The sequence below is a fragment of the Equus caballus genome, chromosome 10 (assembly GCF_041296265.1).
Source record: "Equus caballus isolate H_3958 breed thoroughbred chromosome 10, TB-T2T, whole genome shotgun sequence".
Taxonomy (NCBI): Eukaryota; Metazoa; Chordata; class Mammalia; order Perissodactyla; family Equidae; genus Equus; species Equus caballus.
The window spans coordinates 3746358-3761163 of NC_091693.1; the positions used below are offsets into that span (position 1 = coordinate 3746358).

The 14806-nt window shown below is 43.1% G+C and overlaps 1 protein-coding gene and 1 long non-coding RNA gene across 9 annotated transcripts in view; one reads left to right on the forward strand and one right to left on the reverse strand.

Moving 5' to 3' along the window:
* Positions 1-1135: 1135 nt before the first annotated feature.
* LOC111775170 (uncharacterized) lies at positions 1136-2607 on the reverse strand. The gene is made up of 2 exons (XR_002810660.2): positions 2518-2607; positions 1136-1353 (listed from the first exon to the last, which is right to left on the reverse strand). It is a non-coding gene; the product is annotated as an uncharacterized lncRNA (long non-coding RNA).
* A 73-nt stretch (positions 2608-2680) lies between these two features.
* Positions 2681-14806, forward strand: part of DPY19L3 (dpy-19 like C-mannosyltransferase 3) — a 76129-nt gene continuing 64003 nt past the window's right edge. For 5 of the 8 annotated variants that reach the window (XR_011422276.1, XR_002810661.2, XM_023649476.2 and 2 more), the window contains exons 1-3: positions 2684-2954; positions 4526-4667; positions 6893-7026. Coding sequence is in view for 5 of the 8 variants with exons in the window: in XM_023649476.2 (XP_023505244.2) it covers positions 4565-4667; positions 6893-7026 (237 nt within the window). In the remaining 3 variants the exon portion in view is untranslated. Of the gene's footprint in view, positions 3553-4525; positions 4668-6892; positions 7027-14806 lie in introns of all 8 variants that reach the window. The other 3 variants (XM_023649475.2, XM_023649478.2, XM_070223991.1) reach the window with 3 other exon arrangements.

The window sequence follows — 14806 nt, forward strand, 5'->3', positions numbered from 1 at the left end:
TTTCCCCCAAAGATTTCTATATACTTTATACAATTGTAGTAAAAAAGTCTCCATGGATTCTTTTTTGGAAACTGGCAAATGATTATAAAGTTTATCTGAGCAAATAAAGATGAGAAACCTGCCAAGACGTGTTTAAAAGAAGTATAATGAAGGGGCAATTGCTCTCCCAAATATCAAAGCATTCTAGAAAGAAACATTAATTAAAAATATGTCAAATTGTTGCATACTATTCTTTTTTAAAATCATTTAAACATAATAGTGAGTTTACAAATAGGCCATATACATACAGGAATTAGTATGTGATACAGGTAATTCAAATCAGTAGGGTAAGAATGATCGTGAAAAAACTGTCCAATAGAAAAAAATTAATTATGTCAGAACTCTATCTCATCCCATATTAAAAAGATGCAATATTTTTAAAAACTGGAGGAAAGTATTTTAAAATTTTTACAATCTTGGCATGGGAAAAGTTTTCCTAAGTGATAGAAAAACCCAGAAGCTACAAAGGAATGATAATGTAAGAATGGAAAATCACTGCATAGCGAAAGCCACCATATGAGGTACACAATAATGAGAAAATATCTGCAAGGTATATGACAAAAAGTTAAATCCGTAATCTATAAATAATCTCTTCACATCAAGATTAAATCAATGACTGGCCAAAGAACGCAAAAATAAACCATAGAAAAAGAAATACAAACAGCCAATAACCCCTGATATACCTGCCTCCACCTCACTAATACGTTTAAAATAATCTGTCACTTGTCACCTGACTGGCCAAGATTAAAAATATCCATTGTTGGCAAGGACATGCAGAAATAAGCACCATGATACATGTTGGTGGAAGTGTAAAGTAATAGATTTTTAACCTTTTTGGAATGGAGTTTGCCAATGTTTATCATAAATTAAAATATGAGTTCTAGCAATTCTATTTCTAGAAATATATCCTAAAGAATTGCATGAATATAAGGATATTCTCTACAGCATTGCTTTCAATAGGATAAAACTAGAAACAACCTAAATGTCCAATTAGAGGGGAATAGTTAAATAAATTATGATACACGCATACAGAGGGTTATTACTGTATTGATTACCTATCATTGTATAACAAAATTACCCCAAAACTGAGTGGCTTAAAACAACCATAAACATTTATTATCCTTATTCTTTCTGTGTGTCACACAGTCGGGAGTGCAGATGGGCAGTTCTGACTCAGGATCTCTCCTGAGGTTGCAGTCATCTGAAGGCGGACTTAGAGTTGGCAGGTCTTCCTCCGAAGTGGCTCACCCACATGGCTGGCAAGGTAGTGCTGGTTGTAAGAGTGCTCATACCACTAAGCCCAGCAATTTAAAACTGAACAAACATTGTACATCAGATAGGCAAAAGCCAACAGAATAGGAAAGCCCTCTCCTCCCTTGGTCCTAAGGCAAGATACTTTCATGGGAAGGATGCGAACAGCGTTAATGACTTCTGTGTAGTGCTTCTCAAAGTGCGATGTGCACACAGATAACCGGGCATCTGCATCAAAGTTTTATCTTGCCTAGTAAAGCCACTTTATGATAAAACAAACAAGCAGCTGCTAATGAGTACCATTTCCTTTACTCATGCACGTCTCACAACTGACACATTTTCCCCCAGAGTGAGACAATTTAAGAAAAAAACCCTATACAATAAAAGGGGAGAAGTTCTGTTTCAGGAAGAATAAATTCACATATGTATTTACTAAGCACACAGATGTATTTTATGTAAGGCATCTTCACATGAAAGAGAGATTATATACAGTCTCTGCTCTCAGGTCTGTAACATAGAAAGAAGACACCAACAGTCATGCCGAAACACGACAAATGCTATCTGAAAAAGCAGCTAACATTTATTTTTATTAAAGTCACCCTGCAGATACCTCAATCCATTGGCACAAAATATGTGCTTGTTCCTAATAGCAACAGACACCCAGAGGAGAAGAAATATATCCAACAGGAGCGACTAGGAAAGGCTTCCTGGAATTAGACGGAGGGGCAGTCTTTCCACAGGCGCAGGGCCCAGAAGACCCTTCCTGAAGAGAAATCAGTTCACACGTGGTTTGTGTATCTGCTGACAAAAGGCTTTATCTACTGCTCTTGGCAGTGTGCTTTATATCCAGGTATACCTGCCCTCAAAAAAGGCCTCGCCCTAGTTGGGAGGAGACTAAGACGAAACAGGAGCATATTCTTTAAGACAAAACTGGGAAGAAAACAGCGCCCCCCAGCCCAACGCTAGAGGGGTCTGCAGATGCCGAAGTACCTCGTGGGTACTCCCCGGGCATGAGGAAGAGTCCGAGCGCAGACAAGCGGAACTGGAGCCCACGCATGCCCAGACCGAGCGGGGCGCGCCAGGCCTGGCCACGCGGGAGGCTGGGAGACGTCCAGCGGCCGGACCGCTTCCGTCCGTCTTGCCCTTAGGGCCCCCGCACCCACCAGCCCTGGGGGCTGCTGCTCCCGCCGCCCCTCTCCGGGCTGGGCCCCCGCCCCGGGGCCGCACCTCTCGCTCTGGCCGGGCCGAAGCCGGTGTCAGCGCCCAGGAGCTCCGCTCTCGGGCCCGGAGCGGCAGCGTCCGGGGGCGGGGCCGGGGCCGGCCCGACGAGCGGAAGTGCGCCGCTTCCTTCCGGCCGGCGCCGCACGAGACGGGGCGGGGCGCCCCGGGAGGGGGCGGGGGCTCGCGCTGACGGACGGCTCTCGGGACCTATGGGCGCGGCCGCCGCGGCCCGGCCTCCCCGGCGCGCCCCTTCCCGGGGGCCGCTGACGCCCCCAGCCCCCCATTTCCAGGGTGTCGCCCGCAGCCCTGCGCGGTCGGGCCTGGCTGTCTCAGCGGCTGGTTGCGGGCGGGAGCGCGGCCCCGCCCCCGCGGCCCTCGGCGACCCTGCGCGGCCGCCCTCCGTCCGCGCCCGGAACCGCGCTCGAGGACGGCTGAGGCCGCAGGTCTGTGGCTGCGTGTCGGGCCCCGGCGGGCGGCGCGGGCGCCGGGCTTCGGCGGCGGCCTCCGAGTGGGCGCCTGCCGCGGAGTCCGCCGCGACCCCCGAAAGCCCGCGGCGGGGGCGCTGCTCCTGCGGCGCCTCGGGGGCCCGGGGTGGGACGGGGCGCACGCCCGTCGGCCCGAAATGCGGCGCCCGGGGCGGCGAGGCGGGAGCGAGCCAGCTTGCGGCGGGCGCGCGGGCAGGGCCTGGCTGCTCTCGGCCTCCGCGGCCGCGCGGCCCGCTGTGCAGGCGGCGCCGGCTCCGAACTTCCCGGGCCGTCGGCGTCTGCGGGGCCAGCGGCGGGGGCGCGGGGTGCGGGGACGTGCCGGCCCCCCGTCATGGAGAAGAAAGTGTCGCGTTCGTCGTCCTCGACAAACGTTTAAGGCGGCCTTCCTTTTAATTTGTGGGGAAACTTTGTTTCGTGGTTTGTGCGGTGATCACAGTGCCTGACGCGTAGTTGGCGCTTAAATTTGCTGCCCTGTGTCTTGCCGCGTTCGCGTTTCCCGTGGCGGGCTTTTTACAGCTCCTCTCCGAGCCCTTAGAGAGCTTGCCTCGAGGATGAGGTAATCTGGGGATAAACCGTCTCTGGCGGTACGGCTTCGCCGACTCTCCTCTCTCTCGCTGCTCCACATTCTGCATTTTCGGTGCTGGTGCTTGTCTGTTGTGCTTTTCACGTTTTTTGGAATGAATGAATGAATGAATGGATTGTATAATGTTGGTCGGTCGGTGGGTTGGTTCTTTTCTATAGAGCAAGTTGTTTACCTTTAGGAATTAATAAACTGCCCAAACAGGTGCCCTGCAACTGGTCATATTTAAGAAAGAGTTAGTAAGACCTGTTCGTTGTTCAGAGGAGAGAAGCAAGATGTTCCGGGGGACCGGAGCCAGCTTGCTCAGCGCCGCCGCTCCCCCGCCTCCCACTTGCTGCTTCCAAACCCGGCTCCCGCTCCCCGCCGCTCCTCCCACTGCTGCTCCCGGAGAGCAGCTGCCACCCTCGCCGCCGAGGCATGGGCCCGGAGCTGCCAGTGTGAACTGTTTTAAAAGAGCACAGGTATTAAAATTCAGATACCTGAGCCAAAACGGTATTTCAGTTTTTCAAAATCAGGCTATCAACAGATTTATTACTGAATACCTCTCACATGGTAGGAAAATAATAGAAAGCTGTGTAATCGTGTGACAGGTTGCATGGCACCTGCTATGGGTCAGGAAGGGGAAGGAACAGCAGGGGCTGGTGCGTCACGGAAAGAAGGCCTGGGAGAAGGGCAGGGGCTTGTCTGGGATGCTCACCTGTATCCCTGACTCCTGGCAGTGCTGGCCATAGAGCAGGCACTTCACAGACGTGATTGTGTTACGTAAGTGTTTGTGCTGTGTCTTGAGAGTAGCTTTGGAGGCTGGTTTAGAGTTGATGGGGAAATGGGAGGGCATGCTCTGCAACGGAGGAAGGCTCAAGTCAAGTCACCTAACACAGATGAGCATGGGGTGTGTTGGGGACAGGGTCCTGGCACGTGGATGGGCACTTTACTTCTGTGTTGTTTGTAGGAGTGGTTGGAAGGACAATGCGTGTAAGTCTTTGACACCATGATATCCATCAGACAAAGAAAAGGAATAAAAACCACAGAAGTTTCTGAGGATTATGCAGCACAAGAGGAAAATGTGAAATTGGAAAATAAATTGCCATCTGGTAGGTGCTTTAAATTTAAGCAGCGTTTTGGGTTGCTTTGTATTAATGTGTCATTGTCTAATAGGATAAAAATTCCTTGAGACCTAGCACTTGTGGAAATTTGTTCTGATAGCCTCATATTTTAGTTGTACGTGACTTGATTGCACTGGTTTTGCAGTCATGATCATGTAGAAGGTGCGAGAGCTCTGATTAGAACCCTTGCTTCTCAGCTGCGTGTACAGTAGCTTACGGTTGTGCCCGGCTGGTCCTTTGACTTTCTAGAGTAATGCTTCCCCCACCATTCAGATTTCAGTCTGTTTCTAATTTTTCTGGTTTGCGTATGCTGTTCACACTAGACAGCTTTACCTTGGGTGTCCCATTTCATTAAAGTACTGAAAGATGAATCAAACGTTTTTTTAGTTCTTTATTTTCAGTCAAATTCCTGAAATTTTCTCCTTTGTTTTTTTTTGGTGGGAAAAGTGATCCCATTCGGTAAGTTGTTTATTTAATGCTGAAGACTCTTGCTAAGCCTTACGACAAATGGCATTAATTACCAGCTTCTTGCCTGCAGAGTGCCTTCTTAACCTGGCTTGGTCAAGATTTTTAAAAGTAAGCGTGAAAAATTCCATGTTCAGCAGCCATTTGGGATATCTGACAGAATTTATGTGGATTGAAGCCATGTTAATTCTTATCAGCCAGAGCTAGTAAAGGAATTTTGGGAAACAGTTCTATAAAATAAAAGTAATCCATATTGGGAAGTCATGCCATCCAGCTCATCTACGTATTAGCAATTTTGGACGAGACAGTACTTTCTGAAAACTTTATACTGTGCAAATTCAAGTTTGTTTTTTTAAATTAAGACAACTTTGAGGCTTATTCATTTTACCAAAATACTGTTCAGTATTTATTTGTGTCAGAAAAAAACTTGAAAACTAGAGAAAAGCAAAAAAGAAGGAAAAGAGATTCCTACATACCCACCCATCCTGAGGCCATACCCTGGCACTTCATCTTGCTGTCTGAGTGGTGTGCTCTGCATGTGTTTACCTACAGGCATTCATACGTGGTTTTACGAAAGTGGAATCCTACGTGCCCTTTTGTAGCTAACTATATTTCTCTTATTTTGTTATGACCATATCATAAGTCAGTCAATATATTTTAAAAATATTGTCAGTGTATAGTCGTGTGGCTATAGCATAATTTATTTAATTCCTTATTGAATGTTTAGGTAGTTTTTAACCTTTTATCTATATAGAGAGAACTGTGCTAAATATCCTTGTGGTCAAATATTTATTTAAAACGTTAATTATTTCCTTGGAGTATGTGCCTAGAGTTAGAATTGCTAGTCAGATGGTATGCTCATTTTAGTGTCTTTTTCTACCTGTTGCCGTGTTGTGTTCCGTGGAGGTACCAGGTTCTTCTTCTGCCGGCAATGTTTGGAAAATGTCTGTTTTTTGTACCTTTACCAAAACAGTATTACCATTTTTAAGCTATCAAATTGGCCAACATTTAAAAAGTTACAGCTTATTGTTTTGATTTGGATTTCTTTAATCCTAATGAATTTGAACATTTTTCTGTCTATTTAGTTTATTGACCGTTTTTTCTTCTGTGCATTGCCAATCATTTCCTTAGTCCCTGCTGGAATAGTCATCGTTTTTTTGTTATCCTGAAAGTATTTATCCTATATGAAGAATATTTAAGCTTTTTTATTTGTGCTATAAATATTTTTCCTAATTTATATGACCTTTAGCTTGAGTTATGATGGATTTTTTTCCTGTGGATTTTTAAATGTTAAGTTATCAAGTTTTTGGTAGCTATTAGTGAATAAAGTTATAAGTAGATCACAAATTGAAAGTAGATCATCTGAAAGACTGTTTATATTCTAGACAGGTAACCCATTTATTCCTCCACTTAACAAACCTCATGGTTAAACTGTAGTTATTAAACTGTGCCAAACACAGCCCTAGATACTAAGATGAACGAGGCAATGTGCTTGTCCTCAGGAAGCTCGCATTCTAGTTGGCAAAACAGACAAGTGAACAGTTAGATAGAGTGGGGTGAAAACTGCAATGAAAGTACGAAAACGGATCTGTGGCATCACAGAAATGAGCCCTCACTGTCTGCTGGGACGGGGAACACTTCACCAGTGACGGCAGCTGGAGCTTAGCATACGTGATAGTCTGCAGTAGAACTATTGAATTCTAAATTCTTTTCTGACTTAGTTATTTGTGTGTTTCATTTTTCTAAAGGTTGTACCAGTGGAAGATTATGGAAGATTCTGTCATTTACAATTGGTGGAACAGTTGCCCTGTGCATTGGACTTCTTACGTCTGTCTACCTGGCCACTTTACATGAAAATGATTTATGGTTTTCTAATATTAAGGTATGGGGTTTCTATCGCCATTGTATGATGTGCTCATTGTGCCTCTAGTAGTTAGCCATATAGATGAATGACCAAGACAACACAGTTTTGCCATAAAGAATCCAGTCTCTTAAAAGGTTTGGCTATGGAGTAAAGGGACTTTGGGGCTGGCCTGGTTGTGTAGTGGTTAAGTTTGCTTTGGTGGCCTGGGGTTTGCAGGTTCAGATCCTGGGTGCGACCCTACACACCACTCATCAAGCCATGCTGTGGTGGCATCCCACATACAAAATAGAGGAAGATTGGCACAGATGTTAGTTCAGGAACAATCTTCTTCGAGCAAAAAGAAGAAGACTGGCAACAGATGTTAGCTCAGGGCCAATCTTCCTCACCAAAAGAGAGAGAGAGAGAGAGTAAATGGACTTTGGGTTTGTTAGTTAAAACTAACATCAGAATTTTTATAATAAAGTGAGTTCCCCCATTTTCATTAATTTCAATTATGTAGCAGTTACTCTAATCCAGTATTTTTCAAACTGTGGATTGTGAAATTGGTGCAGTAGGTCATGAGTAACATTTTTCTTTGTGAAATCAGATACAAGAGAATACTGTCCCATATACTAGGGTTGAGAATGATTTGTGAAACTTTAATTATGTGTGTGGTATATTCAAACTGGGTCACAATATACATTTCTTTTTCTGTTGGGTACAGTTTAAAAAAAAAAAGAAAGAAAATAGAAAGCCGCTGCTCTAAATCCTGGAGTCTTAATCTGGCTCCATAGAGGACCTCAATGTGTTCATCCCTTTCTAACAGTATATGCAGATGGTTGGGGGCAGCCAGAATTTTTCTGGGGAAAGAAGCCATAAGTTTTATCACATTCTCAAGAGGGTCTGTGACTTTTTAAATACCAGTTTCCTTGTTGTGTTTTTTCTGTCTCTCTTTTTCTCTCGCTCTCTTTTTAAACATTTTTAGTTGTCTTTTAATTAGGCATTGTTTTCAGAACAAGTATATCACACAAGGAAACTTAGACGTTGCGAGTGTTTTTCATCCAAAATGCTGTAGGTTGCGAGTGTTTTTCATCCAAATATCCTTTGGTTTGGTTCCAAAATGTCATGATCTCTGACCTTATTTACTACTGTGGCTTCTAATGACTAGTTGCTTACAAAGGTAAAATTTACCTTGTAAGGTCAAAGATTTATCTATGAGAATATTCAAAAGAATCAATGCAGAATCTAGAGACAGTTTCCAGAGAGAGAGCGTCCCAAAATATTTTGAGCTTTGGTTCCGTTATTGGAATGCGTCTCTAAAGGAGACTACTTTGAATGACAAGATTAATTTATATGAATAAGTTCTAGTATGTTTATTTTAAAAACCTGTCATATTGCTTTATAGGTACAGCATGTCTCTCTCTCTCTCTCTCTCTCTCTCTCTCTCTCTCTCTCTCTCTCTCTCTCTCTCTCTCTCTCTGTCTCTCTCTCTCTCTCTGTCTCTCTCTCTCTCTCTGTCTCTCTCTGTCTCTCTCTGTCTCTCTCTCTCTCTCTCTCTCTCTCTCTCTCTGTCTCTCTCTCTCTCTGTCTCTCTCTCTCTCTGTCTCTCTCTGTCTCTCTCTCTCTCTGTCTCTCTCTCTCTGTCTCTCTCTCTCTCTCTGTCTCTCTCTCTCTCTCTCTCTCTCTCTCTCTCTCTGTCTCTCTCTGTCTCTCTCTCTCTCTCTATGTTACAGAGACTATCATGGCACCAAATAATAATTCTGATCCTTCAGTGACAGTTGTAGTTTTTCTAGTCAAGAAAAATTTTACTCACCTGTATCTCTTTAAAATGGAGTGCTTATAAACAGATTCTCTAGAATTAGGCAATTTAATGCTTGTTGATTGACAGAAGTATCTTGAATAAAGGCTGAAATATCCCTGTGTGGGCAGACAGCCAACGTTAAATGCTGGTACCTGTACAGGAGATGTGATGACAAAGGTTGCATAACTTCATTTTAAGCTATAAGTATAGTTCTTTAATTTCAAGCGGCCTTGCTAGTATCCTTAAATACACGCCATCATCAAGAAACCTGAGCGTCCTTCATTTTTCTCTCTACTCTCACCAGGTTAAGTGAGTTGTTATACTTTTACCTAGTATTTACTGAGCACCTGTTCTGTGAGTAGCATTGATTTAAAAATTCGAGACGCGAGAATCCAGAGTGTTCCAGGTGTCGGCAGCCATTCAGCCTGGCTGGGGATAGAGGGGGAGAGGGGATATATTGGGAATGGTAAACAGAGGCCAGATCACGCAGCGACCTGTGAGACGTGGCAGAGCTTTCTCTGAACGTAGGAGTGAGCCCTGTTTTTGATGAGGCAGTGATGTGGTCATACTGGTGTTTTAGAAAGGTGGTTTGGGCTACAGTGTGGAGAATTTGAGGAAGGCTGAAGTGAGGGGAAACCACTGAGATCACCCAATTCGGTGGGTTCAGTAATAGCTGGATATCCAGTTAAGACTTGGAGTAAATGAATATCTTCTATGTGTGAGACACTGGTCTAGCCCTGAGAATACAACATTTGAATATGACATGGAACCAAATTCTAGTGAGAAAAACTAGACGCTAACAAGGAATAAGTACTCTAGTGAGAATCAAACAGCGTGATGAGACAGTTATTGGGAGGCTACTTGAGACTGGGAGATAAAGCAGACCGTTTGAGGACAAGGCATCTACCAAGACTTAAATGATGAGAAGGGGCAGCCAAGCTGAGGTCTGTGAGAGCATTGTAAGCAGAGAGAACAGGTGAAAAGGCTCCTAGGAAGGAATAAAGGAAAAATCCGTGTCGAGTTGAGGATCAGAGAGAAAACACACGTGTCCGGAATTTTATGAACACTGAGGAGAATGGTACAAGAGAGGAAAAAGCCAGACCATGTAGGGCTTTGCAGGCTGGACGGGAGTCAGAAGCGGACCGAGTGGAGCTTTCCAGGAGGCAGACTGTGAGGGACATATTGATTCACTGTGTGTGTGGAGGGCGGTTGAGAGGGAAGATTCATCAGTGATGACCTGCTTTCTCCCATTAGCAGGTAAATGGGGGAATAGGCCATTCGTGGTGATAGTGAACCCTGTGGGAGGGAGCATTTCTGGAGAATACAGTGACTTCTGACACCAACCACCCAGAGGTGAGCCCACTTCACAGGTTAAGGGCACAGACCTCCACAAAATAGCCCCTACTTCAGACACCAGTTGCAAGTTTGGGGTTCCCCAAGCTACCTCACTTCTGACCAACTGGCTACAAATTTGGGGGTACCCACTATCTCCTCATGTTCAGTAATCAACTAGAACACATCACAGAACTCGGCAAAGCGTTGTACTTATGATTCCAGTTTTCTTAATGGCAAAAGAACCAGCCAAAGGCAGAGATGCATCAGGCCAAGTCCTGGGGAGGGTCCCATTGTCCTTTCCCTGTGGCCTCAGGACTCCTTACTGTCCTGGCTCGTTGATGTGCTACAATGTGTAGAGTATTGCCAACCAGGGAAGCTCACCTGAGCTCTGATGTCCAGAGTTGTTCCGGGGGTTTCATTATGTAGGCACGATTGATTGAGTTGTTGGCCACAAGATTGAACTCAGTCTCCAGTCGCCTGCCGGTGCCTAGAGGTAGCACTGATATCAGCTGGCTCAGAGCCCCAACCCTCTCATCACATGTTGGTCTTTCTGGCTGGGCCAGCCCGTGTCCTGAGTCATCCCCTTGGCACAGACTATCAGATGTGGTCCTGAGGAACCCACCATGAGTAACAGAGACACTTACCACTCAGGAAATTCGAGGATTTTATTGTCTACCTCCCAGGAACTGGGGTGAAGGCTGCTAAATGGTTTATTTCACTGGGGGCAGCAAGGCAGGAAATGATCTGTTCAGGTTTGGATACATTGTGAGTCACTTTCAAAACAGTCCAAGTAGAGATATGGAGTAAAGGAAGCTAGATTTATGCATCTGAAGGCAGGGCTTCCATCTGTGTTGGAAATGGACATTTTCATATTACCAGCTTGCAGATGTGTGGGCAAGATTGTTTGAGGCATGTGTAGAGTGAGAAAGAGACCCTAGGCTAGATTCTGTTTGTGCCTCAGATACCATCTGGGAGAAGCTATAAAACAGGCACGTCCTCCAACAGGTTTCTCCCACCACCACCCCCATCCCCTGAACTTACATTGAGCTCAGTCTCACTGCAGTTTCTCTCTATTCAAGCAGCAGCTTATAGAAAGGACTTTTCTTTTTTCCTTTTGTGTCGCAAGAGGCATGCTCGGATGTTGTAACTATTTCTCAAACCTGATGATACCCCTGCATAAGCATTTGGTTTATTTTTCATCTTAGATTATGTAGACCCAGTGCTCTGCAGCGGAACTCGCTGTACTGACGTTGGCGCTGTGCAGTCTGGTAGCCACCAGCCTAGTCTAACGATTAAACGCCTGAAACGTGGCCAGTGCAACTGAGCAACTAAATTTTAAATTTTTTAAAATTTTAAGACGTATATACATTTTCTGTGAATATGTGAAAGAAAATTATAGCCATTATTGATCAAAGACATTACTTAGCCGAAGAAAAAGTTCATTTTCAGAGTTTACATGCCTTCATAAATTTACTGTTCTCATTTATACCGTTTTCCTATTGGGGGCTATGGGAGTATTTGAGAAATGTAAATCTGTTTTCCTTCTGTATTTGTTGGTTATAACTTATAACTAGCCTAGTTTAGGCTAGTTTTTTATGAAAATACTTTGAATTAGTTATAATTATCCAGAGAGTAAAAATATTGCTTATAAAATAGACAAATGATACATTGAGTTTATGCGTTCAGAATGATTTTTTAAATGTTCATAGCAGTGTTCGTATTTGAAATGTGGAAACCCTCCAACAGAGCAACTTGAAAGTTGGAGGAGATGTTGCTGTTAACTGGTCATAGAAAATGTGTATGTAGGAGCCTTTCTTTTAAATTAAAAAACTCTTCTCTTACTGTCTTAGCCATTGTATTTCCCTTGCTGGTAAATTGAAAGTATAAGAGGTTTTTTTTTAATATCCTTTATTGAATGTCTGCTGTGTGCTTGGCAGTGTTCTAGATGCTTTTTACACCTGTTGTATTTATTCTGTCTTCAAAGCCCAAACATTTTAACTCTAACTTGTCCTTTAAATGCAGCCTGCTCTTTTGCTGCCCTTTATGATAAACTAAATGCTCTTCCCTGCTGTGCCCCCCTTACGCTGCCTGGCCCCTCAGCAGCGCTGAGTAAATAGTGGTCTGTTTGGTGCGGAGGTAAGCTCTGGGGCTGAGGGAACTGGTGTAGGCAGGGAGACTGGGAGACAGGGAGGCGACTGGCTGCTATAAAAGATCCGCGCTGGAACCGGAGCAGAAGGACGCAGCTTCAGAGCTCGCTTCCCGGCACAGGACATCGTCAGGCGAGGGGGCAGCCAGTCAGTGCCGCTTTAATGATTTGTGCTTAGTAGATGCTAGGGGAAAAATCTGCATGGTCTTGATTCTTTTTATGTTTTTCAACGTGTATTGTGTTTTTATTGTACAGACTATACTGTGGCAACAAACATTTTTATATGAAAAACATTATTCAGTATTCATTACCCTTAACAAAGACGTTTTAATTTTTCCCTTCCATTCTTCATCCTGTATGTGTATATATTTTACCTATTTATGACTTCAATTTTTTAATAATCAGATAGCTATATCTGATGTTATATCATATGCTTTTTTCATATATAGTTAAGTATCTTCACAAGCTTTCACAGCTATTATGTAAATAATTATGGTTATATAATTTATATTTTAAAAATTTTTATGATCTTAGTTATTTCACTGTTTCCATACTTTCCAATTTTGAGTAAGACCCCTAAAATTGCTTGCTTTAACTTCTTGTTTTGAAGTGGCAGGGTAAAGATGTCAGTTCCTTCTTTTTTTAGAATTACCTCAGACCCTTAAGGAAAATGAAAAACAGTCAAATTCCACCTTGGATGAAACTAAGAGAGGTCTGTAATCTGGAACCTCAGTGTACGAGGAAGGGCTGCCAGATCCAGCACGACTCAGAGGAGTGCAGAGAGCTGCTGAGCAAGGACTCTCACGCTGCACACTTCCGATGGAGCTGCCAAAGCTCGGTTCTCCAAAGTCACGGGCATATCCTAAGGAATAAAACTGACAGTCCCCTACATAGGACCATGGACTAGATGGGAGGAGTAATGACAGAAGCATTCCTGGAGACACTTTGGTGTGAAAGAGAAGCAAGCTAGGCAGACTGAAAGGGGTAATCACAGAGACAAGCCATTTTTGTAAAAGTAGAATTTAAGGTGACCAGGATGAAGACTGAAAACTTGCATTTGAATAGCCCTAAAATGAGGAAACAACTAAGGAGCTCAGTCACGTAAACCACCCCATGTCACAAGGAAGATTCCTCCTGGCCTGAGTTACAGCCCTGGCCTCTCCCCCACGTGAACTCCCTGTGAGGAGCTGGTTTGCTAACAACCTACCATATTCACAAATGACTAATAGCCAGAAAGGAACTAGCACGAGATCTGTGCAATAATACTGCAAGAAAAAAGGGAAGAGAAAAACAAGCACAGATGACAGATGAAGAACAGTCACCAGAAAAATTTTACAGCAGAGGCACAAAGATTGTGACTGAACAAACCACATTAAAAAACAAACCAACATAATAGAGCAGTTGCCATTGTGGCAGATGAATTCAGCGCAGGGGTGTAAGAAGGTGCATACCGTCTTCAGGGAGATATAGGAAGATGACAAAGGGAAGTGAAACGTGAGCTGGCAGAACTTAGGCAAGAAATAGAATTAAAAGATATGACCATAATAGAAATCATAACCACGTTGGAATCAACTCACAGGAGACCAGAATCTGCAGAAAGCACAGAAAGAAAAATGTTGGACAGGGGTGGTGAAAGTAAACAAAATGAAATGAAATTAGTAGAGTATTAGAAAGTGACAGCTAAGGAAGACAACAGCAAACATGCATCATTTTTGTCCCAAAAGAAGAGAACCAAAACAATGAAATAGGAAAAAATGTTTAAAGATACAGTTCAAGAAAACTTTGCAAAAATAAGAGAAGACTTGAATTTACAAGTTGAGAGGGCACAATGGGTCCCAGGAAATTTGACATAGAAAAATCATGAACAGAATATAGTTCTACAAAATTGCTGGACTTAAATAGTAGGAAACCTTTTGACATGGAGACAGAGAGATCGAGGTGCCTATATGAGGGGAGATGAAGGTTAATCTGGCTTCCAGCTTTTCCAGAGTAACATTTAACACTCAAAGACCTTGAATGAGGCCTACAAAGAACTCACATAAGAGAATGTAATTTACATATTTTAGTGCAGTCATTCTATCTTGTATAAAGCACCATACAAACTTTTTGGATTCTGAGAAATATATATTTTTAAGAACACCTGAAGAAATTGGTAGAGGAAAAACTTTATCCAGCCAAGAGATAAAAGGCAAAACAATGACAGAAAAACGTCAGTGACGTTCAAATTTATAGAACTGTAGGACTAAGACTAAATAGTTACAGAACAAAATATATATGATATAAACAATGTAATAATGTTATAATTATTATGTAATAGCATAATAACAATGTAACAATATAATAACACAGGTTAGAAGAGGAAGAGAAAGAGAAGGTAAAACATGGAGGGCTCCTGATTTCTGTATCTTTTATAGCTAGAAGTCAAAAAGTTTCATTTAAAAATGATATGTCAAGAAATGAGCATAAAATATATATATAATATAAATAAAATATATATAATATATAAAAGAATTCCAAGAAAAATAATATCAAGTAAA